The 27,405-nt window shown below is 40.7% G+C and overlaps 1 protein-coding gene across 4 annotated transcripts in view; it reads right to left on the bottom strand.

Annotated features, from left to right (window-relative positions):
* Window positions 1-27,405, bottom strand: part of RFX3 (regulatory factor X3) — a 128,038-nt gene that overhangs the window by 59,806 nt on the left and 40,827 nt on the right. For all 4 annotated transcript variants that reach the window (XM_068928964.1, XM_068928966.1, XM_068928969.1 and 1 more), the window contains exon 2: window positions 991-1,115. In XM_068928964.1, coding sequence (XP_068785065.1) covers window positions 991-1,107 — 117 coding nt within the window. In that variant the 5' untranslated portion in view covers window positions 1,108-1,115. The remainder of the gene's footprint in view (window positions 1-990; window positions 1,116-27,405) is intronic.

Here is a 27,405-nt window from a genome sequence, read left to right as displayed (position 1 = left end):
TTATAAACTCAGTCTGTACATTGGGATAAAGTCATTAGTAAGAGTTTGCGGAACAGCATTACAAAGGATATGGATAAGAACTCACCAGGTGCAACTTTAAACTTGATAAAAAGCTGGAAATTTTAATTCAGGGAACAGTGCTGCACTGACACAGAAACAGATCATACGATTTAATAAATTATCTCCAGTTCTCATACTATTGATTTGGAAACCATGCAATCAATTTTTCATGAAAAACAACATCAGATAGCTTCCAGAGTACCTATTAGATAGACAGCTAAAGTCTGTGTATTAAGGAAAAGTTTTAGACAGAGGTCAAGGCATTCAGATTCAGCCCCTGTTTCCACCTCCACATTTTTTCCCCATTCTCCTCAGCCACCAACCCTCCTAAAGGCTGTGGGTGCTGCACAGGTGATCAACCATCTCATGTGACAGAGCTGTGCACTAAACTGGCACTTCGAAAGTCTCCATAATTTCCCGGCAAATCCTCATAATGAATTACATATTGTCATTACTCAAATGGTTCTCTGGCATTGTGCAAGACTCTGCAAGGAATCGAGCCTAGAGCTGCAAAGAATATTGCTTTCAATGCTACATTTATATTGTACTTACTTGGAAGTGCAAATGAAAGGAGAAATAATATCGTCAATACTATCAGAAACATATTCATTATTCACATTTTAAAATGAATAAATGTACATATTCAGTAACATAAATTAATGTAAATTCTATGAACTATTACATAGATAAGCTGCTGTTAGAATTATATAAAGGTACTCCCGGTGCTTGCCAGGTGCTCTAGTTCAAAGAACGGATCCTGAAAACAGTCTTCCTTTCTATGTAGGTCTTTCAATTCAAGGAAAATAAAATTGATAAAAACAGTGCAAAAGAGTTCCTTTAGCAACCTTTTACAAAATTCATTCTTCATTGCATTGTGAAAAACTATCCTTCCCATATTTTTTTCTTTTCCCCAAACTACCAGCTACCTACCTGTTGCTGAACTGGTACTTGCTGCACTACCTGTGTGGGCACTGCTGCCTGGCCAGCCACAGATGTCTGCAAAGTCACAGTTGAACCTGTATCCGACCCAGTCTCTGGTGTCTGCATCGTGGACTCTGAGTAAAATTAAAATGTAAAATTTAAAGGTTAGCACAAAGAAAACTTATTATCAGAAAGACAACCGAGGATGATTTGTGCCTTCACGGGAAGTATATACTGGGATTCACAGGATTCCTCAGTTTTGCACAGCAGATACATCAATATAATTGACTGGAAAGCAAGTCAACATTAATTCAAAATCAGGAAGCAGACTTTTTTATCTCTTGCAAGCAATGGATAATTAACCAACGAAAATAATAACCAGATGTGGCTGCAGATTCTTCATTACCTGGTACCTTCAAAAAAGAAGACTGTGAAGACTGTGAAGAATGATTGCAACAAAATACAAATCAATAGCCTCTAATCTTAATGTTCTGTGATATAAAAATCTTACTGGCCTTAAACTCCGTTAAGCTACAACAGCTACAGAATACTTTGGCAACCTGAAGAGCAATAGCACAAAAAATGAGTAATATTATCACCCATACCAGAAGAGATTTCCATTACAAATCTGTAAAAACTCAGAATGCCTTAACGATGTAATTTGTTACTTTAACTGAACGGACTTGGATGACTGATAGGGAACAAACTAAACTTTAAACTCAAAAAATGAAAAATAAAAAAAGCAACCCCCTAAACTTCAGTATTACTTGATTTCCCACGACCAAATCACAATCCAAAATGTGTCTGTTTAGGGATATATCAATTTAAAGTAGGAGGAATACATGATGGTACCAAAATCCTTGGAATCCTCCTCAGAAAATTCTCTTTACTTGACTACTAAATCAGCTCTAATAATTGACCTTCTTTTTAAGGCTGGGTTCCAAAACTTGATTTAAAGCTAGGTTCCTGTAATAAATAGGAAATAAGTATATAAATTCGGGAGGAGGAGAAGAGCGGGACTTTGCCAGCTGGGACTTTGACTGGTTCAAACTCTTAAACTCCATGGAACTATGCCCTATGGCATGGACAGATTTAACTGCTTCTTCTGAAATACAGGATACTGAAATCATATGGGATATCTCTCTATTTATTTTGTTCTACAAAATCAGGAAACGCATAAGAAGCCTCAGTCCCAACGCAGCAGCATATTTTATAGGAATTCCAACTACTGCTTCCTTTTTGCAGAATTTTGGTCATTTCATCCAGCTTTTTTCATCATCATCCTTCTAAAACTGAAAGCAAGAAGGTAAATACATTATTACATAAGTTTAAAAATATCATGCACATATCTGTTGGTAACTACATACTATATCCAACCAAGATTTAAGTGACATTTTTTAAATAAAAATTATAACCAGATGAATGAAACACGAACTTTTTAAAATAATTTGCTACACAAAAATGCTACACAATAGTCAACTTCCCCAAATTTTTCATTTTGTTCTATGAAAGAAAGTTAATAGCAAACTACTCCTTAAAATGATGAGTATATTTTCTACAGACTCAGAAACAGTGTCACGTTGATTTCTCAGTGTCACCTGATTTCTCAGAGTCACTATATTGATATCAGAGAAGATATCTATTTATAGTGAAATTTCAGGACACTTCTTGGACTAGCTTTTGTTTGTATTCTTTCAAGACCATCTCACATATGCAGAAGCTTCTTCTTCATTCCCAACTGCTTGCTTAATCATCACTATACAGATAAACTGGCAGGGTAAGACTGATAAATTGCTGATCAAACTTGTTTCAGATTAGTCACATTGTCAGAATTACGAATTCACTTATGAATGGGTTGTCTGCAGGAGAAATACACTTATTGTCAAATAGCTAAATTTCATATTTTGTTTTTGCCTCAGAAAATGCTATACTTATCCAGAATAAAATTATTCAGCACTAAGAAAAATGCCACATTTCACATAACGGCCTATTCTAATTGAAAACTGTAAGTTTTTCCCTTAACTCAACTATTAACAAGAACATACAACATTCAATAATAAAGTTCAGACAGAATACTTTCTTTGCTTTTCAGTATGCAATCACCTTTAAAGTTTCTGCAGATAAGTTAATAAAATATGCTATATAAGACCTCCTTAAGTTCATTAGACCAAACTCATCCATGGTATAAATATATTAGCCTAAACAAGCAGAATCAAAGATTTAGATAACTTTAATAGGCAAAAAAGGCATACAGCAAACTTACGCTTTGTATACATATGCCTAAATGGACATAATAACCATAGGAGCAATAATATTATACACTTTGAAGACAGGTGCAGCCCTGCCGAAAGGTGTCCTAATATGACAAAAATGTTTTCTGGGGTCATCAAAATGTAAAATGACATAGACAATGGCAGTGTTCCTAGTGCAATATTAATGTGTCGAATATTTTAGTTTTATACTTTAAAAAAAAAAAACACCACCTTTTTATAATTTGAGTAATTCAAGGTTTATTCAGTCCTTGCTCAACATCACGTCATTGGTAACAAAAAAGAACCTAAGTACTAACAAAATCCACTTTCTTAAAGTAACAGAACATGCTATTAAGGGGAATTATAAACTGCAAAAGACATTTAACTAGTTTGTAAATGATATTTCACTTACTAAAGTCTGAGGTTTCACGATAAACATTCTGACTATTTAGGAAGCCAAGCTGAGTATCATTTAACACAGGCTAATTTTTTTGACAGTGAAATTATTTAGAAAACAATCAATTTGACGAAGTGTAGCGCAGCCACAGTGTGGCCTGGTCAAAGCCACAGTCCTGCCAGTTAAGAATTTGAATTATTTCTGAAAGCGTCAACGTAATCCCATGGATATGTCTACTCAGGAGGGAACCTTAACCCCAACTCATTAACCATTTGCTCTTTTGTCCCAGTCCGTTACCTTTAACTTTCAGGCAAAAATCCTTCCGAATCTAAGGTCAAAGAAGCAACCTGTGAGCAAACCAGAGCTCGCTGGTACCTGACACAGGGCGAGCTGACCGAACGAGCAGTGGAAACCAAAAGCTAAACACTGAGAAACTCTCCGCTCTAACAGCGCTTCCCGTCTGCTTCAGTGCAGTTAAGCAACCTGCTTAGGTTTCCCCAACCCAAAACATGGTTGGGGAAAATAAACTTCACCAGCAGCTTTCCCTAAGCATAAATAAACTCAGTGACTTAATATCAATTTAATGTATTATCAACTTAATATCAACAAGCGTTTAGTTTGCTTCTGCCCTAAGTCCCTATCCTAAATGCAGCTCCTTATTACAGGTTCATCACACATTATAGACTTTTTCTTGCAGAAGCCACGTAATAGGGTTTAAAGTCAACTCTTACCATCTTTTTATTGACTAGGAGCTGTTCTAGCACGATGTTCATGAGGCAGTCAGTATAATTCTTCCACACGGTATCAAATAATAGCAAGCAGCTACATGAACCCATTTTGACAACCTAAACAAAGTCCTTCCATTTTCTCACCGATGCGGCACATAAGTGGAAGAACCAAACCGCACGCTGCAGCAGGAAAAACACCCCACCCTTGCCTAATGGGACTGTCAGGTGTATCACAAGCAACAGATGCATGTTTGACAAAGAACCTATTTATTCTGGCTAATTAAGCCGTTGGACACACCCGCCTCTTAATGGTTTTGCTTTGTGTAGCCAGGGCTAGTTGAATCCTGCCAATGTAAAGCCAAGTAGGACACGCTGTGAAAGACAGCTAATTAACCCCTCCGTGCAGAAGAGCAATACTGCTGCCCGAAGCCAGCTGCTGAACGTGACACGGTTAGTGTTTCTTCAGTCCAAGGGACGGAACTGAAGCAAAGCAGCTACGCTGAGAACTGCCCTTCTTCCGCCTATCCTGCGCAATTCACCGCTGTCTGTTAAGCTCACTAAAGACGATTTAATACACTCATATTCGCAGTTGGGATCCTTCTGCTTTCTGGACTTGACACACCAGACTGAACATTTTAACAGTCTAACTTAAATCACTTATCAAAAAACATTCTTAAAATGTGTCGGATTAATGGTTACTGTTTATTTTGTTACCGCACTACTTCACCCTGAACACATTTACTTTTTCTCAGCTACCAGAGTTCGTAAAGTTTTGCTAAACTATATACGCTTTATGGACTACACCAAATAATGCAGCAGCTTTTAATTCAATGTAGAACATACAAAAGCCTGTAATTTAATTTCAAGTGCTGCAGGAAATTTCTTTCTTTCCCTTGAGAATGCTAAATAAAACATCCTCGAAGGTAAAGTGAACAAGATCTTCCTATCATACGCAGTAATGACATGCTTTTAATGGTCAGAATTGAAAGCTACTCTTAAGATCTTATCTATTCACAATGATAAATCACTAATATTAAGAATTTCTGACAACATAATATGTTTCCCAAAAAAAAAAAGAAAGAAGGAAATGATTCACATGATTCATAGAACACAAAGTTTCAATAAATAACACAGAATGTTTGATTCCTGAACAATACTACAACTGCAAATAAATCTTAGTAATACTCTAGAATTTTAGCTAAGCGTTCCTGCTCAATTTTTGTATAAGCAAATATTTTATGAATAAAATAAAGTAAATAAATAAATAAATAAAATATGAACAAGAGAGGTTATGAATTACAAGGAACCATATATTTGTATTCCAGTAAAGCAGGTGGTGGTTTATACATGCTATTCACAGCACACACGTGCACACACAAAAGGAATACTACAAATAATTTAAGCCACTCGTGTATTTTCGCATGAGAATACCGATTTCTCAATGTGCACTATTTGATTGTCCTCTCCCAAGTCACTTACAGATACCAAAGTAGGCAGCTGGACGCTGCTGAGGTAAGGAATGTCACTAAATATTTTAGTTAGCAACATGTATTTCATTACTCTCTTCAGCTTTTCAATGACCGGTGGAAAGATAATGGCTAACTGAAGCACACAGAATCAAATGCAGGAGTCGACACAGCAAGACTGAGGTCAAAACAAGCTGGTAAGCTTTACAAAATAACTTGCTCAGTATGCTTCACAGATCATGTAAGTCTGCCTTGGGAATAATGAAGTTCACCACCCATTATACTGTCCATTCACCTTGCTTCACCGGATTATAGCAAAACAGCTTCCTGTCTCCAGCCAGCGGAGACAGAGAATTATTTGTTCTTTCACTGCAGCATTCCACTCTTACGCACGCTGCCACGATGAAAAGCAGTTGTTTTGATTCCTACTACGTTTTTTCTCATAGCTTCTGGTCCATAAGAAGGCTTCACTCCTTATTTTGAGTCTTCTTTACATTCCAAAAATTACGCTGATTCTACTGTGCTCATTTCTTTTCATACAAAAAGAAAGTGAGCGGACTCATGTGAACACTTGGACCTTGCATTGATTGAAAGGAATCAATATGGACTTTCAGCACAAAAATGAAATATTGTTCTTAGGGAGCGAAAATTTCAAGTCTCCAATTCCACCAGTATTTCAGACAGCAAGTTTATTTCCTCTCCTAGAGATATCAAAGAGTTCATATTCTACTTACAGTATGAATCAAAATGGATTTTAGTGTGTAACTTTACAAGGACAATTGTCACAAAGCGATAAAAAGCCTCAACTGCTATCAACTGTTTGTTCATTTAGCATATAGAGATAAGTCACAGAAACACAGAACAGCTGGAATTGGAAGGGACCTCTTGAGATCATCTGGTCAAACGTCCCTGCTCAAGCAGGACAGACACCAGAGGTGCTTCAGCTAAGGTTCAACAAAAGCATGCATTATAAGGGGGGGTGGGGGGGGTTCCTTGACTGCAAAGAAAACCCTGCCTGAGTCCCCAAATAATTACCTGTGTTTTAAACAACCATGCTCAAGTGTTACTGCTCAAACACATAAGCTAATGCAGCTATTACCTTTATATTTTAGGACTGAGCACAATCAACAGGTAGAGAACACTGACTATATCACGCCTAAAAAAGGGGGTCTTGATGCATCCATTATGTATCTATAATGAATATGTTTACAAGTAAGCCAAGTCGATATGGTTAATTCACAAATGAAATGTCAAGACTGCTTATTAATCAGACAAATAGCCAGTCATATTTGTTACTGATTCCAGTATCGTATTTAAGCACTGCAGGAAAACCAGAAGTTCCCCTGTCAAGTGCAAATCAGACAAATCTAGAATATCAGGATGAATTCACGCCTTATCAAATACTGTAAGAAAACAGACTATCAAAAAAAGAATCTTCCTAACTTATAAATTATTCAAACGAGAGACACTGTATATACCCTGCAGTAAGAGGAAGACATAAAAAAAACTGTGTTCTGGTTTTGCCATATTTACCAGAATCAATATTTTTCTCTTCTTCCCTTTCCCATTTCTGCCCACATCCTGCTCTGGGGAAAATTACCTTCATATAAATCCTCTTCAACTCAAGACTTTTAAAAAGATGGTTGTTTCTCCCTTGAGGGAAAAAAAATCCACTGTGAATTTTCCCTTTTGGTTTCTGAAATGTGGCTAGCTCTGAAGGGCATCTTTTATCAAAAGGGAAAATTCAGTACTTACCAGGTTTCCACTTACAGATCTTACATGCAGAAGAAATATTATGTAATTATCACCTAAATAGATCAAGTATGTTAAGGTAAAAAAGAGGTGCCTGAAGTCTTCAGACACCAAGATATACGTGGCAAAGCTAACATCTTTTTCTTAGACTTTGGTTGTAGGATCAAAGTTTTTGCTTTAAAATATACAGCTACATCTATTTATTTTTATAAACCATTACCAATACCAGCTGTTGCAGACTGCTATGATATTAAAAAATAACCACTAGTTCTGTGCAGAAATAATAAAATATGCTCCTGAACTGCAGGACTGAAAATATAAAACTGGCATAGTTATATACATATTAAGATGTTACGGCGTAACCTAAAACTAATTCATAAATAGTTATTTTATAAGTTGCTTCCTACTAAGTTGTCATCCAGATATTCCAAACAGAGCCCTTTGCATCTATAGAATGCTGAACATTTAAACCTAAGGTTGATATTCTCAATATCATCAAGTGAAAGGTCGAAAACATTATCAAGCAAAAAATCAATCACTTTAAAATGTTTCCAAATTATATTCAGGTTTCTAGTTTGAAGAATTAAAAAAATGGTAAAATCAAAATCATTCATATATTACAAATTCTGATCTGTAAAGCACATGTACAATAAAGGTAATATTAAATTTCTGATTTTTATTCACGTGTACAATTTGGTTTGCACGATTCACTTTTGCATCACCAAACCTGAGCTCTCAGCATGGTAGGCAAGTGCTTCCGTGATCAAATTACTGTGACAGATGCACGTATGTGCATATGCACCACAGTTCCACCCTAAAGTTAAGAAATGTTCCCAATATAAGCTGCCTTGAAACAAAACGTACCTAGGAAAAAATGCCGTTTCAGCAAGTTCGGCTTTTCGATCCCTAAGAAAAAATGCATCAAAAAGAAAAATATATGAGAAAATTTAACTAATATAGACATTGACGTTCCACAAGTTACAGCGACGGAGTTTTCTTCAGGATATTCTATTCAAACTTCTAAATATGACTGTGTGTGGACCTCCCCAGGTATTTCATGTAATGTAATCCACTTAAAGCAGAGTAATCGGTCTCACACTTCATAGCCCATGAATGAACACGCTAAACTGGCTGGGGGGAGAGGAGAGACAGCCGCAGTTTTATTCCCTGTTTTAAACAGAGCAATTACATTTGAATTACATAAAGGCTGTTGTTTACTATGCCAGGTGAGATTCACTTTCAAAAAATCACCTATGCTACCTTTTAAAATGAGTCATAAAGAACAGAATCAACACATGTTACAGTGTTTATGCTGGTAACACAGCAACCTGTTGACATCTAGTATCTCTGCAAACCCATTATATTCTATTACTTATTTTCCTCTATTCTGAACAAGAAGTATATGACAAACGAGATACGAACATTAAACCAGGTTGCCAGAGATACCCCTTTTATTAGTGAAATCAGTTATTGTAAAGACTCAGGAAAGCCATGAGCGAGGTGTGCAAGGAATCAAAACACACTGCACAGCCATCAGCTGCGCAGCGATCGGGCTGCACCGGTCCCGGGGCGGACAAAGCCAGCCAGGACACAAAACCTTCCCTCCAAGATGTCAGTGGCAGGCACAAAAATAGCAGTCTAGAAATGGCCTCCGTCCCCCCCCCCCTACCCCATGCTCCCACCATGGGTTTGCTCCAGCCACCTTGCCTGGCCCCTGGGGTGCCACGCGGGAAGGTTCGCACCCCGCAGGCTCGCGGGCCTCCGCGGGCCTTTCCCGGAGGACGTCAGGGCAGCAGGGAGGGAGCAGTGTCAGTGGGGCTGCCACCCGCACGCCCGCGTCACCTGCCTCCAGCCCCCGCTAGCTGGCTGCTCGGCTCCTTTCGGCTGGGAACGTCTACGTACTATCTGCTTGTATCTACGTATAGACGCGTACACGCACGCACACAAATCTGTGCAGACGTGCATAGAGGTAGGAATAGGCTTTTGACAGGTAAACGTGCATTTTGCTATACGTGCATACACGGAGGGGTGTTCACCTAAGCAGGAGTGCTTGTTTTGTTGGCGCGCAGATACCCTTTGTGGTTTGTTGCATACGCAGAGTAGGAGACGCCCCGGCACACGGCCCCAGGGCGACCGCGCAGCATCGCTGGGGCAGCCTCTGGGCTCTGCGCAGCGCCGCAAGGCACAGGCAGCGCTCTCTGCCACAGTGGAAAAGCAGAACAAAGTGCCAGCTTCGGGACGACACGTGCGCGGGCACAGTAAAGAAAGCCCCGAGGGCATTCCCCCCCCCGCCAAACCCACACAAACCAGAAGAACCCAGCGCGAGTCAGAAACTCTGTTTGGAGGCAAGCTGGACGCAGGGAGGGCAGGTGGTGCTGGGAGCTCCCTCTGCCCCCCGCTCTGGAGGCTCTTACGGCTGCCTGCTCGTAAGGCCGCTATGAGGTGAAGCCTGTGCTACAGGTGTTTCCTTATCTGTAGGTCGATGGCCTTATAAAGCATCTTAAAAAGCTCCAGCTGACTGTCTGAAGAGTCAGAAAACAGAATTGCTCCTGTCTGCACCTGCAGCAGTCAGAGGAAGACAGAAAGGACAGCAGTGTTCAAGGGAAATAAAGGGCTGGAGAAAGCTGATCAGTGAGTGAAACCCCCCACGTGCTATTATTAAATTTGCTCTGTGCATGAACAAAACTAATGGTCCAGTGTTTCATTTCTTATACGTGTGGAGTAAAAGTCTCTTGGTTGAGACTTCTATTAAAAGACATTCATTATGTTCATTGGGAAGTAGGAAGCTCTGGGGATATAAATACTTTGGGTGAAGCTGCTAAAAGGCAAACTGCTGCTCTGAACAGAAGCCCAGTAGCAACCTGGCTTGCAAACCAGGATGCTTACAGTTTATGTAAGCTGGTAAGAAAGTGCCTTGAAAGAGCATGTTGGTGTGGCAGAAGTGGATATGCAATGTCTAGCAGACCTGGTGGATGTGCAACAATTTTCTGAACACAATGATGGTGTTAAGCACATCTTAATGGTCACAGACATATTATCCAAACATGCCTGGGCCATTGGTCTAAGAGAGAACACAAGTTCTAATACAATGGGGCTTTTAAAACCATTTTTAGCAGGGGATATGTGCCTAAGAAATTACAGTCTAACTAGAAAAAGAATTTTCAAATCGGCCTTTAAATGAGTTTCTAAAACAGTATAATGTTCACCGTTTTGTTACTAATAATGAAAGACTCCATGAGTATTTTAACAGGATGCCCGAAACCAAGATGGGAAAATACTTTACAGTGCATAACACTTTTCATTGCACTGATGAGTTATAAGTTTATAAAGAGCTTCCACAGAACTATCCGAGCCAGGTCTGTGGATGTGAACTCTTTAAACTCTGCAAGGGTTTGGAAAACCATATACTGGGATTAGTTTAAAATTAAAGAATCTGTGGCTCTGCTCAAACAGGGAGACCACATCGCAGTGACTATAACAAAAGAGATGTGACAAGGGTTATGAGCAGACACTCATGGATGAAAATTCTGTAGTAGTTGAAACTGAGAAGGGGGCAGGCACCTGTGCACTGCTTAATAGGCTACAGTCACAAAGGAGTCAAGGGGGCATTTTACCCTTAATAATTTCAAAAAGTGAATCCCGATGAGGACAGGATCTACAAAATTGAGAAAATCATCACTGCGAGAGGGAAAGGAAAAATGGAAGCGCACCTGATGAAGAGGTATGGCAGTTGTTTGGAAGCCTCCCAAGTCCAGAACAGTTGGAGTTGGGTGGACAGAGGTTTCATCACGCTACCCAGCAACGTAATCACCTCGATTTTCCCACAAAACACCAGCTTCACCTTACAGCTGGTGCAGCCTGGAGCGCTCTGGCATGTGGGAGGTGGGGCTGGCAGAAATACAATACCTCCATCCCGTCTTGAGGAAAAGAAAGCTCAAAATGAATGAAAATCCGTATCCTTTTTTTCTACAGCACATATTTTGAAGACTTTTCTGGGGATTGCTGCTGACATATATTCCTTTCTGGTGGACCTCACTGGAGGGTTTAACTCACTTGACCTCTACACGGTGATATTGGTAAGGAATTACAGGGACTAGGCCTTGTATGTAACTTAATACAGAGCCAGGTTAGCAATGGTCTCAGTGGATCAGTAGTTTTCAAGGTGTTCCTGTGATGTACTCGGTGGGTCTAGGAGGTATATTCAGCAGTCTGTTTAGAAAGGCTGTACTGCTTTTGAAAAGGAGGTTTGATATTGTTAAGTCACACGTTAAAAGTGCTGCTCAACAAATTGCAAAAAGTGTATTTGGACACATTTCAGAGGCTGTCCAGGCAAGTTAGAAATGCTGGCCAACCCAGAGGGCTTGACACTTGTTTATATTCCAAGAAAAAGTCTTTAGAAGGACATGTCACACACTCCCAGAGGAAATGCCTGCCCCCTTACTTAAAGGTTGTGGGCGGGCATCGGACAGCAGCAGGACAAGAAGAAAAAGAGCAACAAACTGGGCCAAATGGTGCAAAAGACATAGAAAACCCAGAGAAAGAGGGTCCGTCCTACTGCTAGAAAAGAATATCTATTTTAACGGATAGCTGCTCAGAAGAATGTACCAAATCCAAGCCGGATTTGTTTGAAGCGTCCTCAATGCAGATCAGCAGTGAGAAATGCCTGTTTACGGAGGTGCCTCCACTTTCAGCTATTACAAAGTCTGCATGTTTGGACTTTGCCATAGCTGGGAATGAGGAAGATTACATTGATCTGGACAAAAGATCTGCTGTACCTTTTGGGACAATTCTGGCAGCTTTGCTGGAAGACTGTAAAAGCTGGGAGGTCCAGCCTTGGTGCCAGGGAGTCTATGTGCCTTGTGAATTACCTCCCTCACTGTTCATGGAGAAAATGTGGGTGGCATCTGCTGTATGTCTGGGGCACACATTAGCTTTACTTGTGGCTAAACGCTATACACGCTGTTGATGGGGTGGGATAAAGGTGTTCCCCATATTGGCTGATAGCCATGCTAGCAATCAGGAAAACAAACAGTGGGCAGCAATATGACAGACCATTCTCTGCTGGTTGACAGGGAAAACTTCACCTGTGACTATACCCTGTTTGCCTTTGCTCTGTCTCTGGAACAATAACATCTTCATCACTACTCCCTGATTAAAATGGGAAACCTGAAAGCAGAAATAGCTTTGCAGGGACTTTGACCATGACTATTAATACAATCATGTATAGTGTATTTGACAATGCAACAGAAATAAATTGGAAGAGTTACATGCTCTTTGACTGCATGTGAAAATGGACACCAAACAGGTATCCTGTTTTTTTCAGTAGATCCTATGCCAGAGAAAAAATTCTAGGCATTTATCAAAGTGACTGTTTCCCTTGAGTTTGCTTCTCCAAGATGAATATGCAACTGCAAACCAGCCTGGAGAGCACTGGCTACCAATTTTTCTGGCAGATCAGAACCATAACCATAGAGATCTTTTGTCTAAACTTGACATCCATAAATCCATGGGCCCCAATGGGATGCACCCCCGAGTGCTGAGGGAGCTGGCGGATGTTATCGCTAGGCCACTCTCCATCATCTTTGAAAGGTCATGGAGATCAGGAGAGGTGCCTGAGGGCTGGCAGAAAGCCAATGTCACGCCAGTCTTCAAAAAGGGCAAGAAGGAGGAGCCAGGACACTACAGGCCTGTCAGCCTCACCTCCATCCAGGGAAAGGTGATGGAACAGCTCCTCCTGAAGGTCATCACTAAGCATCTGGAGGACAAGAAGGTGATCAGGAGTAGTCAGCCTGGATTCACCCAAGGGAAATCATGCTTGACCAATCTGATAGCCTTCTATGATGGAATGACTGGCTGGGTAGATGAGGGCAGAGCAGTGGATGTTGTCTTTCTGGACTTCAGCAAGGCTTTTGACACTGTCTCCCAGCACATCCTCACAGGCAAGCTCAGGAAGTGTGGGCTAGATGAGTGGACGGTGAGGTGGATGGAGAACTGGCTGGATGGCCAAGCGCAGAGGGTTGTGGTGAATGGCGCAGAGTCAAGTTGGAGGCCTGTGGCTAGTGGTGTCCCCCAGGGCTCAGTCCTGGCTCCAGTCTTGTTCAATATATTCATCAATGACCTGGAGGAAGGGACAGAGTGCACCCGCAGCAAGTTTGCTGAGGATACTAAACTGGGGGGAGAGGCTAACACACCAGAAGACTGTGGTGCCATTCAGAGGGACCTGGACAGGCTGGAGAGGTGGGCGGAGAGGAACCTCATGAAGTTCAACAAAGGCAAGTGCAAGGTCCTGCACCTAGGCAGGAATAATCCCATGCACCAGGACAGGCTGGGGGTTGACCTGATGGAAAGTAGCTCTGCAGAGAAGGACCTGGGAGTGCTGGTGGACAACAAGTTAAACATGAGCCAGCAGTGTGCCCTTGTGGCCAAGAAGGCCAATGGTCTCCTGGGGTGCATGAGGCAGAGTGTTGCCAGCAGGTGGAGGGAGGTGATCCTGCCCCTCTCCTCAGCCCTGCTGAGGCCTCACCTGGAGTACTGTGTCCAGTTCTGGGCTCCCCAGTACAAGAGAGACATGGCACGACTGCAGAGAGTCCAGCGGAGGGCTACCAAGATGATTAGAGGGCTGGAGCATCTCTCCTATGAAGAAAGACTGCAAGAGCTGGGCCTGTTTAGCCTGGAGAAGAGAAGATTGAGAGGGGATCTCATCAACGTGTACAAGTATCTGAAGGGGGAGTGTCAAGAGGATGAGGCCAGCCTCTTCTCCGTGGTGCCCAGCAACAGGACAAGAGGCAATGGGCACGGACTGAAACACAGGAAGTTCCATCTGAACATGAGAAAAAACTTCTTCACTGAGAGGGTGACAGAGCATTGGAACAGGCTGCCCAGAGAGGTGGTGGAGTCTCCTTCGCTGGAGATATTCAAAACCCGTCTGGATGTGATCCTGGGCAATATGCTCTAGGTGACCCTGCTTGAACAGGGAGGTTGGACTAGATGATCTCCAGAGGTCCCTTCCAACCTAAACGATTCTGTGTGATTCTGTGATAACGAGTTTTTTGATTTGTACGAGTTTGTTGATTTTTTGACATCCCACACAGTGGACTCTTTCCTGAAAACATCATGTCCCTTTTAAAACACAGTGCTATGGACATCACTTTCTAGGGAAAGCAATTGCAATATACACATCCACAGTGGCCTGTGGATACCACTGCATCTTTTTCTTACATCACTATAACAAAGGGCTACCTTTTGAATAGATTTTAGAAGCATTTTCTAATGACTTAGTACAAAATGACCAGATAGTGATCCACTTTGAAAAAAATGAATAGGGAGCTTTTCCCATGACCATGACTACTCAACATGTTTTTCAAAAGACCCAGACCTTTATCTCTTGCAATGATTTTCATAAAGCAACCCAGCTGAAAGGTTGTGTCTTCTTTAACTATCCCTGTCATTTTTTTTCTCCTACATGGAGCCTGTAGACTACAAAGTTGAAAGGTTTTATGATAATTATTTTCAATAGTAAACTTTACAGGGTAATGCACTGGGCTTTAGGCAGCTTTCTCTTCTTATGTGGTGCACATGGTGCTCCTCAATTCTCCTCACTAACCTTTAGTTGTTCCAAGAGATCCTAGTTCACTGCATTATCCATAAGAGAAGATGTGACATTCTCCAAAACCATGGTGGTGATAAAAGCATCCCAAATCATAGTTGTTCTCAAACTAGAAGGGGCGCATGTCTGAAGAATGCCTCAGACTTAATGGAGCAAGCTGGATGCCCTGACATTTCCTTTGTATATTAAACTTCCCTGCTTGTCCTAAGAAGAAATATGTTGTGGTGCCCTAGTTCACCTAGAAGCACTTGTGCATTCTTCCTATACCATGGATACACATTATCCAAAACTTCCTAAACGTCTGAGGGCCAGGGTCCTCAGAAGTTGGTCTTCAGTCTGTTTTTGTTCTGGAAAAACAAGAGTTACTTTCCCCCCTTTTTGTGATTGCTCTGCTTTACATGTACCAAGTACTTTTGAAGAGGGGTGGTATACACCTTAGCTTTTTTGTATGTTGTCAGGCCTGTTTTTCAGAGAATATCCTTCATTTCAGCATTCAAAGAGTAGGCTGCATCAGCCCTAATGTCTTCCCTGGGTAGTGGTGGCACTCCTAGCTGCCTCCAGCTGGGTTGCAGGCACCAGGTACACTTTTTGCATGTATTCTATCACTGCTTAGCTAAAATCCCCAAGATGAGTGGAAAGCAAAAACTTACAAAAGGATCAGTAAACCCTCAGCTTTTTTCACCATCACGTTCTTTCTTTTGAAGGACACACTTTTACTACCCAAGCTTTTAATGAATTTGCACCCCTTTTTCAGCATCTGAATCTGCTGGGACTTTAATGGAAAGTTCCCCTTTAATGTATTCAAGATGGTTTCAGAAATGGTCTTTATCAGGTCATCAGAACGAGTGCAGAGCTGCTTTCCTCTGCTGGGCAGGAGGAAACAGCTTCAGGAGAGAAATGTTACTCTTGGGCCATCTTGCTCCCTGGTCTACCCCAGCAGCAACAAAGAGTGTTGGTCTTGCCTGTCTCTTACTTACTGTTGAGCATCAGTCTTTCCCAATATGTAAATTGCTGGCAGGAAAAATCCAGTTCTTAGCCTAAAAGCCTCCAGTGTAGAAGCATTTAAATAAAAAACTAAGTACCTAGACGGTGCCTTAGTACCAACTTCCAACACTTCTGACAAGAACTAGGCTTTGCCAGGATCCATCTGTCTGACTAAGCATGCAACCTGGAGCTTATCCTGGGAATTCTTAAATAACAACATATATTTAGTGTTGACAGTGATAGTGCAGCTCTTTTTATCTGGTAAAAACATTCTGGAAAATGTAATGTAAATGGATGCTAAGATTCCTGTGATACACATACATAGGAAAAGCTTTCTCAGTTCTGTTGGTTTCACAGCAGAATTCTCAAATCATCGATCACAATCACGTTTACCTTAGTAGAGGAAATAAACGGTTATCACTAAGACCTCCAGGAAGCACTCCACAATTTTGACAAAAGCATATTTACCAGCCAGTTCAGGCAGTGCTTGATACAAGTTGCCCACAACTATAATATTCTCAGGCATGACAGAAAGCAAGGGGTCAGCATTCTCCAACAGACTTTTTACAAAGTAACTTTTCCTACAGGGCACCAGAATAGTAGGAAAGGGGTGCTTCCAGGACAAGGCCATGACCAAAAGCCATAGGGGAGACTGTCAAAGTGAGAGTGCTTTTGTCATAGACCGCCTCCTGCATCTTCCAGAGGCACCTGGTTTCTGTCACTCACTAATCCCTGTCCTTGCTAGTAGACAGCTCCTCAGATGCGATCTTTTTAGGGCGATCACTCTCTGGATTTATGCTGTAGTCCAATATGACATCCCTCAGTGCCTCAAAATTATTTTGCTTCTGCATTTGCATTTTGCTGCAATGTCTTTAACTTTTAAACAACACTTTCCCCCAGACCACATGTAACCATAGAATTTGGGGCCTGAAATGCAGACTGGGTAACGTGCTCATCTGGGGACAACTCGCTTGTCAGCTCACCTAGTCACCGAGCAGGGTGCTCCAATCCCCGGAACAGCTCATCAATAACAAACAGTTTGTGTCCTGATAAAGGCAACAGTCTTGCAGGGCATCTAAGGGATCACAAAGCTCTTGGCATGTGTAAGCAGTGCTGAAACAAGCAATAAGATGCTGCGTTGCACTGCAGGGTCACACATCCTTTGGCTTCCACGAGACAGCGGCTACATCCTCAACGACAGAACCACAAGACAGCACATCAGAAGCGAGAGAAAAGAGGTGACCAACTCGTCTGGTTGGTGTTGGGTAGGTTGGACCTCTGTCCAAATTTATCCAATACAGAATTTAAAAGCAGTCTGGTGATTGGGCACTTTGCAAGAGGCTAGTAAAATCCTAGTAATGTATCTTTTCATCAGCGTCTGTTTTCTAATACAGACAAATGGTATTTGTCTTACTGCAAAAAGCACCTCCCTAAGGATCAGCACCATGGGGCAGTTTGGTCCTGGCTAAAAACTCTGCTCCCCATATGATTTTGTCACAGTGGCTCACTGCCATGCAGATATGCTAATGTCCGTTCTCTCTACGGAGCTGATCTCTGGTTGTGTCATGAAACACAAATACCCAAATCATTTGTAGCACTGCATGGTAGCATTTAACACAGCATGGAAAAAAACACCTATTCAATTTGAAAGTTGTCTGTACCCTGTCATTGACTGCATGGCCAGGCAAGAAGTAGGTTCCCACTTTATATTCACTGCCTTGTAACAGGTTTGAATATTTTCACTTTTGGCCATGTACATAAGCTGTTGAATAGAGCAGGTCAAATATCTCCTTTACTTCCAAAGATAACTGTCTGGAGTGAAGAATGCTACTGTCATACATTTAAGGAACATAAATGATAAGGTAAGCATAGTACACTGAGAGGGATCTAAACACCAACAAACCTTCATCTTCTCATTGCCCTTTTTCTCATAGAAGGTGCAACAGGTATTCACCGTATTCTCATTCCTGTCCGATCTACAGATATACCTCAAAATTTTTACATACTGTCGCAATAGTAACTCACTTCTTTTGCAAGTCAAAAATCTTCTGATGTGCTGCGTGCCATGCCACGCATTCTTTTTTCTCCGCAGTCATCATCTTGCCCACCCAATATTATTCTGCTTGTGGAAGAGGGCCTACATAATTCTGAATGAAAGTGGGAAATAACCTTTGCAGTCCTTGATTCCCAGCACTTGGGGAAGGCTGCTTAGGTTTCATGGGCAAAATTTATGAAGCATATACTCAGGCTGGTTACTGCTACGCATATGAGTGTACCACCTTGGGTGAATAACTGCATGTCTATATTTTCCTTCAGAAGCTGGCTAACAACAAAGTAGCCATCAGAGCCTTTAGCACTAGGAAAGTGTAGCCCCAAAATATCACTTCCATAAATGACCAAATAAAGGCCATGAAGAGTGTTCTCCCTTCAATCTCCCATTCTCCCGCTGTTTGCCTTTCCATCCCTTCATCTCAACGTGCATCTAGTGCTAAATCCATGGTGAAAATGCAGTCTGGGACATGTTCCGGTTTCCTGTATACCTTCCATGTCAGAGGTAATATAGTCCTGCCCTGCTTCTGGATCATGGGTATGAAGTGTTCATTTATGTTAAAGATCTTTTCACAGCATATTCCATATTTTCAGCCTTTACATTTGTGATGCTTTTCCACATAGGCCTTGCACTTCCTACATAAAATCATAACCAAACAACCAATTATTTTTTAATAGCCAGGCCCTTGTGCCTCTGTAAACATTATCCAGACTTGCACAGCAGCCTGCAGCAAAGGCACATTATTCTCACGCCTGTATTAACTGCACAGTCACACACCCAGGAGAACTAGCATCATTTACAGCTACAGATGTGATTGTACGACATATGACAAAGCTCACAAAAGTTTACCCCAAATACCTTTTTAATACCTTCACACCAAAGTAATTCCTCATGCAAAAGCAGGAAACAGGGATATCTAAGGCTGCTGTTTGGTTAAATATCCTCCAAACTTTTTTCTCTTCAGACATTAGATAATGCATATATTACCATGTAGCACATCCTCAGACAAGGGGAACTCGTTCAGTGTGATCTTCCTGTATGCTGACCACCCCAGTTTGTTTTCGAGTGCTTTTCACCACGTAACAGTTCTGCATCTGTCAGATCCCTCCCTGCTACAAGCACTGTGAAACTCCCAACAAACAGATTACCGTCGCCATGATTTAGATCAATTAAATAGCACTGCTTTTTGTCTATCATTTAGAATGTGGGACATTTAGAATGGGTATCCCCCATGTTCCATGGCTTTGGAATAATGACAGCCAGGTGGAAAGTCTGATAAAACCACAGCTCTATTACACTTTGTAGGAGAGTCCTGCCACAGTCTAAAATGTTCTGCTTGCACTCATATTGCTTAAATTCGTAGAAGGAGAATACGAAAAGTTGTGCACGCTGACAACTTCAAGAAAGAGCTGAGCATAATGACCAAGTTCAAGCAATTGGCATAAGTAGTCAAAAATTTGCTCTACACCCTGAGCAAATGTTTCATAAACTTCATGTAGCAATGCCCAATCTAAGTTAACAAATCTTTAACTGCCTAGCCCTGAACCTCTGAACTGCTGCACTTGCTCCATGTAAGCCATGTGTCGGGCTGCTGCTCATTCCATCTCCTCCACTATATTGGAGGGTGGGAGTAAAGTTGGGCTTTCAAATGCCTCCTGGTGGCTTTGGTGCGCTGCTGGAGGCCCCCCTAGGGAGACAGCCTCGTTGTGAATTTGTGAGGGCACAGCTTCTTGCTCTGCAGGGACTGCAGTAACCAGCTAGTACCTTCGAAGGCATCATCCTCTGCCCTAGCAGGCAACACATTCACTGTTTCATCAGGTTCATAAGAGCAATTTGCATTTAAGGGACGTTGTGGTCCCTGTAACCTATTGCCAACAAGACACTTGCAGTGACACTTTCCCTCATAAACAGGCTTTGTTGTAAAGATTTTTTTCTGTTTTGCTAGCCTGTGAATCAAGGCCCCAGAATTATCAGCATCACCAGACCTTTTATCACCTCCTTCTTGCCTGTCAATCATCTGCACCTGTAAGAGTCATGGTCTTTCTGCTGTACAACACCCCCTTTGCCCTTTTTGGCACCCCTGCTCTCTCTGCAGCAGCTGTAATCTTTAAGAGCATGGGTACCTGGGCTGCATTTTAAAGCCTTGGTCTTGCTGCTTCCACAGGAACCATGGTCTAACAGGATAGCCTCAATTATGTCTTCAATCTTCTGCCTCTTATTTGTACCCAAAGATAAGGAAGCACCTGTAGCACAGGCTTCACCTCTTAGCGGCCTTACGAGCAGGCAGCCGTAAGAGCCTCCAGAGCGGGGGGCAGAGGGAGCTCCCAGCACCACCTGCCCTCCCTGCGTCCAGCTTGCCTCCAAACAGAGTTTCTGACTCGCGCTGGGTTCTTCTGGTTTGTGTGGGTTTGGCGGGGGGGGGGGGGGGGGATGCCCTCGGGGCTTTCTTTACTGTGCCCGCGCACGTGTCGTCCCGAAGCTGGCACTTTGTTCTGCTTTTCCACTGTGGCAGAGAGCGCTGCCTGTGCCTTGCGGCGCTGCGCAGAGCCCAGAGGCTGCCCCAGCGATGCTGCGCGGTCGCCCTGGGGCCGTGTGCCGGGGCGTCTCCTACTCTGCGTATGCAACAAACCACAAAGGGTATCTGCGCGCCAACAAAACAAGCACTCCTGCTTAGGTGAACACCCCTCCGTGTATGCACGTATAGCAAAATGCACGTTTACCTGTCAAAAGCCTATTCCTACCTCTATGCACGTCTGCACAGATTTGTGTGCGTGCGTGTACGCGTCTATACGTAGATACAAGCAGATAGTACGTAGACGTTCCCAGCCGAAAGGAGCCGAGCAGCCAGCTAGCGGGGGCTGGAGGCAGGTGACGCGGGCGTGCGGGTGGCAGCCCCACTGACACTGCTCCCTCCCTGCTGCCCTGACGTCCTCCGGGAAAGGCCCGCGGAGGCCCGCGAGCCTGCGGGGTGCGAACCTTCCCGCGTGGCACCCCAGGGGCCAGGCAAGGTGGCTGGAGCAAACCCATGGTGGGAGCATGGCGGGCCGGGGTAGGGGGGGACACAGCCAAGCCAGAGGGCATGTGACTGCTGGTAGGGGCAGGGCCTTCCCAGTCATGGGGTGGGGCCTCCATCACACTCGCCCCAGTAAACACCATTTCACAACACTTCCTTTATTTCAGTATTTTATGGACTCTGAAGAAGACATGTTTCAAATATGACTGCTCATTTAATGCTCTTACGAGCATTAAAGGTCTAAATTTTAATAGCTTTTCCTGTATTTTGTACAATTTACACTGATATGTGCTGATGCTCGTGTAGTCACAAGTCTCCTCTAGAGCATGGTCAGAAAGCCACACAATCTGAAAAAAAAAAAAAACCCTTACAATGTTATGTATCAATATAAGAACAGCTCAAATTTGGTTATTTTGTTGACCAACTGTAAGACAATCAAACCTCCCTCACCATCAAGCAAAATCAATACATTTTGCTCCTGCTCATGTACTCAAAATATTAAAATGTATAACAAATTTTTCAATGTAAAAGATATCTGATAAATAACATCAAAATATTCCTTTATTTATTTATTATTCTAAAATATTTTGCTATCTATGCAAATATTGCATACCACCCAAACAGCAGAAGTAACACTTCCTAATTTATATGCAGACCACCACCTTTAAATAATGCAAAACGTTAGGCATGGACCCAAAGCAAGCCCTACTGTACTTTTTATTGTGGACTGAGAACTTTTAGTTTGGTTGACCTAATAGGAATCAGGTGCATGCAAACCTCTAGCAAAGTCACCAGAGGATGATAACTGGGGGGAGCCTTTATGCAAAAGCATGGTCTAATGCAAACGGCATACTGTCTGCCATGTGCAGGTAATACCCAGTTGCATGGCACTGCAGTCAGAAGGATCTGGGAATGAAAAGTACTTTGAATAGTGGACTTCTTAAAAGCTGTGCAAATTCAGAATACATCTCAGAAACAAAATTTAGCTCCTCTGAAGGAGGGATATTCAACTAATGCACTCAGAAAATATACAGCTCCTGTTGCGTTCTCTTCCCAAACAATTACTTATATCATCTAATTTAAATTACATTCTTGGTAGAAATTAACACATATCTGTTGAACAAAAATGCTGCATACACTCAATCTAGCATCTGCTATCTCATTTTAGCATCTAAATCATATTAAATCAAAAAGTTTCAGTGAACAAGATTATTTTTGTTTTGGCCTTGTGCAATTCTCGCGGTTGCTCCATTTCAGTACTGTTGGGGAAGCAAATACTTCATCAACTACAGTCATGTAATTTGGGTGCTATGAATTATTCCCTGAGAGACGTATATATATGAACCTTAGGCTCAAAGCTCTGACTGCAAATAAATTAAATGCTTCAGTAGACAGTATGAAAAATTTTAGTTGGCATATAAACCACCAGTAAGAAGTCTAGTCTTTGTTCTTAAAAGAACTTTGTATGGATTCTTAATACCAAAACAAATTGTACTTAAATGACAACTTTTTTTTTTTTACAGAATCTTTTTTGCCTTGTACTAGATTACTATATGCAAATAAATTGCATCATTTAAAAAACACTCAGATCATTTTTGTTGTTTTCTGGCTTAGCAAGTTTTCTGTAAGACACATGCTAACAAGTTCATAAGTATTTTTAAGCAGGAGAAAAAGAGAAAACTAATGAGGAGCTGAGTGATTTGAACAGGAAGTACACAGGTAGTATATGAAATGCAGAAGCAGAATCTGACCTCAAGCAAATACAAATATACTTCTTTTAGCCAGCTATCATGAATTAAACGGTTACTGTTTCCGCCCCGGACATCCAATGTCAGATAAAAATACATTCAGGATTTAACACATTCTATCAAAGTTACAATACATTACCACCTTATCATTTCAATTTTTGAAGGCTGTGGTCTAACTTTTGTACAAAAATCAGTGTACCTTTATGATACGAAGTGATAAAAAACTTCTCTTGTGTAGTCAGGGTATATATTGTTTGAAGCATTACTGTACTAGAGCCAGAAAACAGACTGAGAGAATGGGAGAAGCAGGTAACTAACAATAAATAAAGTACCATTCAGCTCAAGGCTGAAATCCAGATAAACTGACCACTCTGACATAATACAGGTAGCCCTTTAAAATATGAACTAAGTGAAGAAGGTTGCAAAAGATTTATGTACTCTCTATTCCTAAGTAAAATAAGAAGAAAATCAGATAACAACTTAGTTAAACAATAAAAAGCAAAGGGAAAAGTATTACAAGCGATTAGAATAGATGCAAGAAAAGTGACAGTTAATGAACGGATTGTGTCAAATCTGGTTAGGAACTGGATTTGGACAATGACAATCTTGTGCAACAAAAATCAAGGACTTAGGATCCCCTAAAAATAAAGGAAATGGAAATACCTTAGTGAAATACATGAAACTTGATATTGTAAGGAGAACAGAAACACAGTGGCATAGCCATCATTACAGAAAAAAAAAAACTTTCTAAAATATGAGATTTTCTTAAAAGACAGCAATAAAGATTATAAAGCTGTTTCAGAATTATATACTGCACAGACAACTGTTACAAATTGCTGGTAGGGTTTATTCATGGATATCATAACTGATGTATTTTTCAGTAAACAGTCCCAAAACTACTTGAAGCATCTGATACTACATTCCCTAACGGTTGTGCAGAATACTATTTTATACCACTGGGAGCTAAAAGGATTTCATCAGCAGAATCAGGTTAACACACATGTTGGGTGTTAATTTAGCAAGGATGTTTGTCATACAATCTCTGTGAACCAGTCACCCAGACCATGGTGTATATATATGTCCAAGTATCTCCTACAAGTGATAGATATTTTGCATATGCACGTAAGTGCAGTAGAAAGACCCAGGAGAGAATCCTGCACAGTAATAACATCCTCCAACTACGAAGTGTGCATCTCAAAGCCTACAAAGTCCTGAAAAAAATGTGTAAGGCGGAAAGATGCATAGGCATCTTTCAAATCAAGAGCTCTGAATCGATTTTAACAACAAAGTAATGACTAGGACCAATATAGGGGCAAAACTTTCTGAGAAAGAAAGTCTTATTTCTCCATATCATCTCTGGATGTTATCAGGGAAATAAAACTTTCTGGGAAAGAACTGGATGTTCTCAGGCCATGGTAAGCTGCAATCCACCATCCATCTGTGATGAGAACACACCTAGAATAAAGCCCCTTCTCCCAGAACTCCACAGACACTTCTTTCACAGTTCTAGTTTTAAAAAAGGAAGCAAACTGTAGTTCCAAGCAGGATCTTCTGAGAATGGTTCCAAACAAGTGAGAGATGTAAACAGAAAAAATATATTAAAATGGACTGTATAGTTTGTATAACTTTCCTGTTTTGTCTTTGAGATTTATTTCTCCATGGTGATACAATTCCAACTGCTGAAAGTGGCAAGTAATACTCAAAACTGGGGGAAAAGGTGAACTGCATTAAATCTGCATTACAAGTTGAATACAAAAATCAAGGCTGTAGTGTAAAGGCCATGATATGAACCACCTGCTGTTAGAATGAAGTTTAAAATTTGCTTTCTTGCATTGACCAACAACTATGACGATTACTCTGTGAAATAAATAGATAAGATTAAGACAGACACTGACACTGGAGTTCTAAAACGTTTTTGGAGGCTGATTTAATCTGAACAATTTTAGCACTCAATTTAGTGTCCTTCATTCTTTGTTGACTAGGATACTGTCAATCTAGTATCAACACATCAACAGATCATTTTCCTCAGATGGAAGTTCCTCAATAAGACTGAAAAAAAACCCCAATGAGGTAAGTACTGAAGAAAAGATGTAGGGACAAGACTCATGTCTCTTACATTGTGGTAGTTTGCTTTTAAACTCACAAACATATGTGAGAGGCTGAACTAGAATATGAAATTATGTCAGGTGTATTGACAAATTAAAAAAACAGATTTCCCAATAAAAAATTTTAAAAAGTGAAACAAATGCTTAAAAACTGCCTAAAGAGTAGCTAAGAGGAATTAGGTTCCTAAACACCTTTGAATACCCAGGCCTAAATATTTGTTCTGGACAATACAGAGAATTAGCAACATCGCAGGGACCTGTCTCCAAGTTTCTAGATTAATATCCTCCTTTCTGGGCCTTCCTTTCTTTCTAACTGAAGGTTGAAAGGTTCCTTTCTTTTCAACTAAAGATAAGCATGCAGTTGATAAAACCCATTAATGTACATAACCATCTATCAAAAAACTTCATGTATTTAATTACTCCATACCAAAATAATATGCCTTTAATACATTAGTTTATGTCCCTGTTCTTTCCAGGAGTATGCATTTGGAGCAGTTTTGCTATGGTTATTTGGTTTCCTTCAGTTAATTGGGAGAGGGATAAAAAATACTATTTTAGAATGTAAAATTCATGTTCTTGTCTCTGTAATTTCCATTACTGGTGGGGCTAAAAAAATTGTAAAATATATGCTGTTTAAAATAATATTTTTACCATGGTTGTTTCCACACTAAAAGCAACCAAAGTGGCAATCACTTTTCAAAACTCACCTACGAAGTCTGCAGTGCTAAGGATTATACAACAGAACTTTTTTTTAGGTTCTGTAACATGACTCTTTCTTGTAAAGAGGAACATAGCTGTCAATCATTCACTCTCTTTCAACACAAATATGCTTTGCACCTTCTACTTGTCACTCCCATTACATGTTATGTGGCAGCTTAGCACTAAACCAATATAAGAACCTGCAGAAGTTAAACACATACATTATTATTATGATGACAGAAAAGGCAATGAATGTCTTGTGGCTCCATTTGCTTTCTTTGTTAGAGCAGAAAAAGTTAATTATCTGCAGCTGTCAACCATGAAGACCTAGACCTCTGTAAGTCAACATTAGCCTTGAATAAGCTAAAACATTTTTCATATTTAAACTCGTTTTCTTTCCTTTTCTTTATTTCATTCTAGAACAGAATTTTCTTATAAAACATTACATATCTACAGAAGAGTAAACAAATACACATCAGACATAAAAAGTAAAAAGATTTCATTTCTCAAAAATAATTCCTTGTGCTATTCTAAAGATGCATCTGCCATGTACAATGAGAAAATTAATTTCCTCATTATCATATCTAGAATTTAGACAGATGTAAATAATCTCTATGTACACAAAAATATAATCTAAAGTCACAGAAAGAGGTCTGGTCCCAAAATTATACTTTATGAATAATTAGGAGGGGTGGCACTATTCAATTTTTAAATTAGGAAGGCTGTGAGTCTCACCAAAAGGCAAAAACTAGAATTTTTATTTAAATTCAAGCTTCAAAAAGAAACCTGAAGCCTTGTTAAACTCTGAAATGTATGCAGAATACCTCCTTTACAAAGTTTTAAGGACACTTAGTCAAGGTGTAAGCTTTTAAAAACCATTTCCTTTGCTGCCTTCTTCTATTTCCATCTTTTCCCCAGCCTAGTACCCAGAAAGAAAAAAAAAGGGGACTAAAGTAAACTCTGCCTTGCTTTTACCTTTTACTTCTGCCTTCTTACTTTACCATCCAGTATAACTGCACAAACTGCTGCACCTAGAACTTTCAAGAAACTTTATTTATTTATTTATTTACTATCTGTTAGTCAGAAACAACTACTGCATTTGGTAACAATCCATCTACACTACAACAGTTCTCATACACTCCTTTCCCCACTCTTATCCTGAATATCTTGATCCTGTTCTCCCTTTCTTCTTTTCTGCTTCCATCTATGGTAGGCAGTTATCAAAACATTCCCTTTCAGTTTTTCATGCTGTATTCAGAGTCATCCCAGTGGCCCGCCCCTTGCCTCATGTCTGTTTCCACAAATTGCTGGTGATACCCTATACAAAACGCACTCTTTCCACAATAAACTTTCATTTTCAAAACTCCGTCATAGTCAGTCATTTAGCAGCAGAGAAAGTTGTCTTAAGTACAGGAAAATAGAGGAATGAACCAACTTTTCAGTTGATCTTCTCAAAGTTCAAACATTTGGCCACTTTTAAATTGTCATTCTTATTCTAGCACTACTTGCTACGAAATTAGCTGAAGAAAAAACCTGTTGCTAGCATCCTTCGTAATTTCAGCTCTTGAAATCCCTTAAAATATTATTTGGCCTTGAAAGCCATTTAAATATTATTTCAGATGTA

This window comes from Struthio camelus, chromosome Z (assembly GCF_040807025.1).
Source record: "Struthio camelus isolate bStrCam1 chromosome Z, bStrCam1.hap1, whole genome shotgun sequence".
Classification (NCBI taxonomy): Eukaryota; Metazoa; Chordata; class Aves; order Struthioniformes; family Struthionidae; genus Struthio; species Struthio camelus.
The sequence above is the reverse complement of the archived record's forward strand: the minus strand, read 5'-3'. Positions and strand labels throughout refer to the sequence as shown.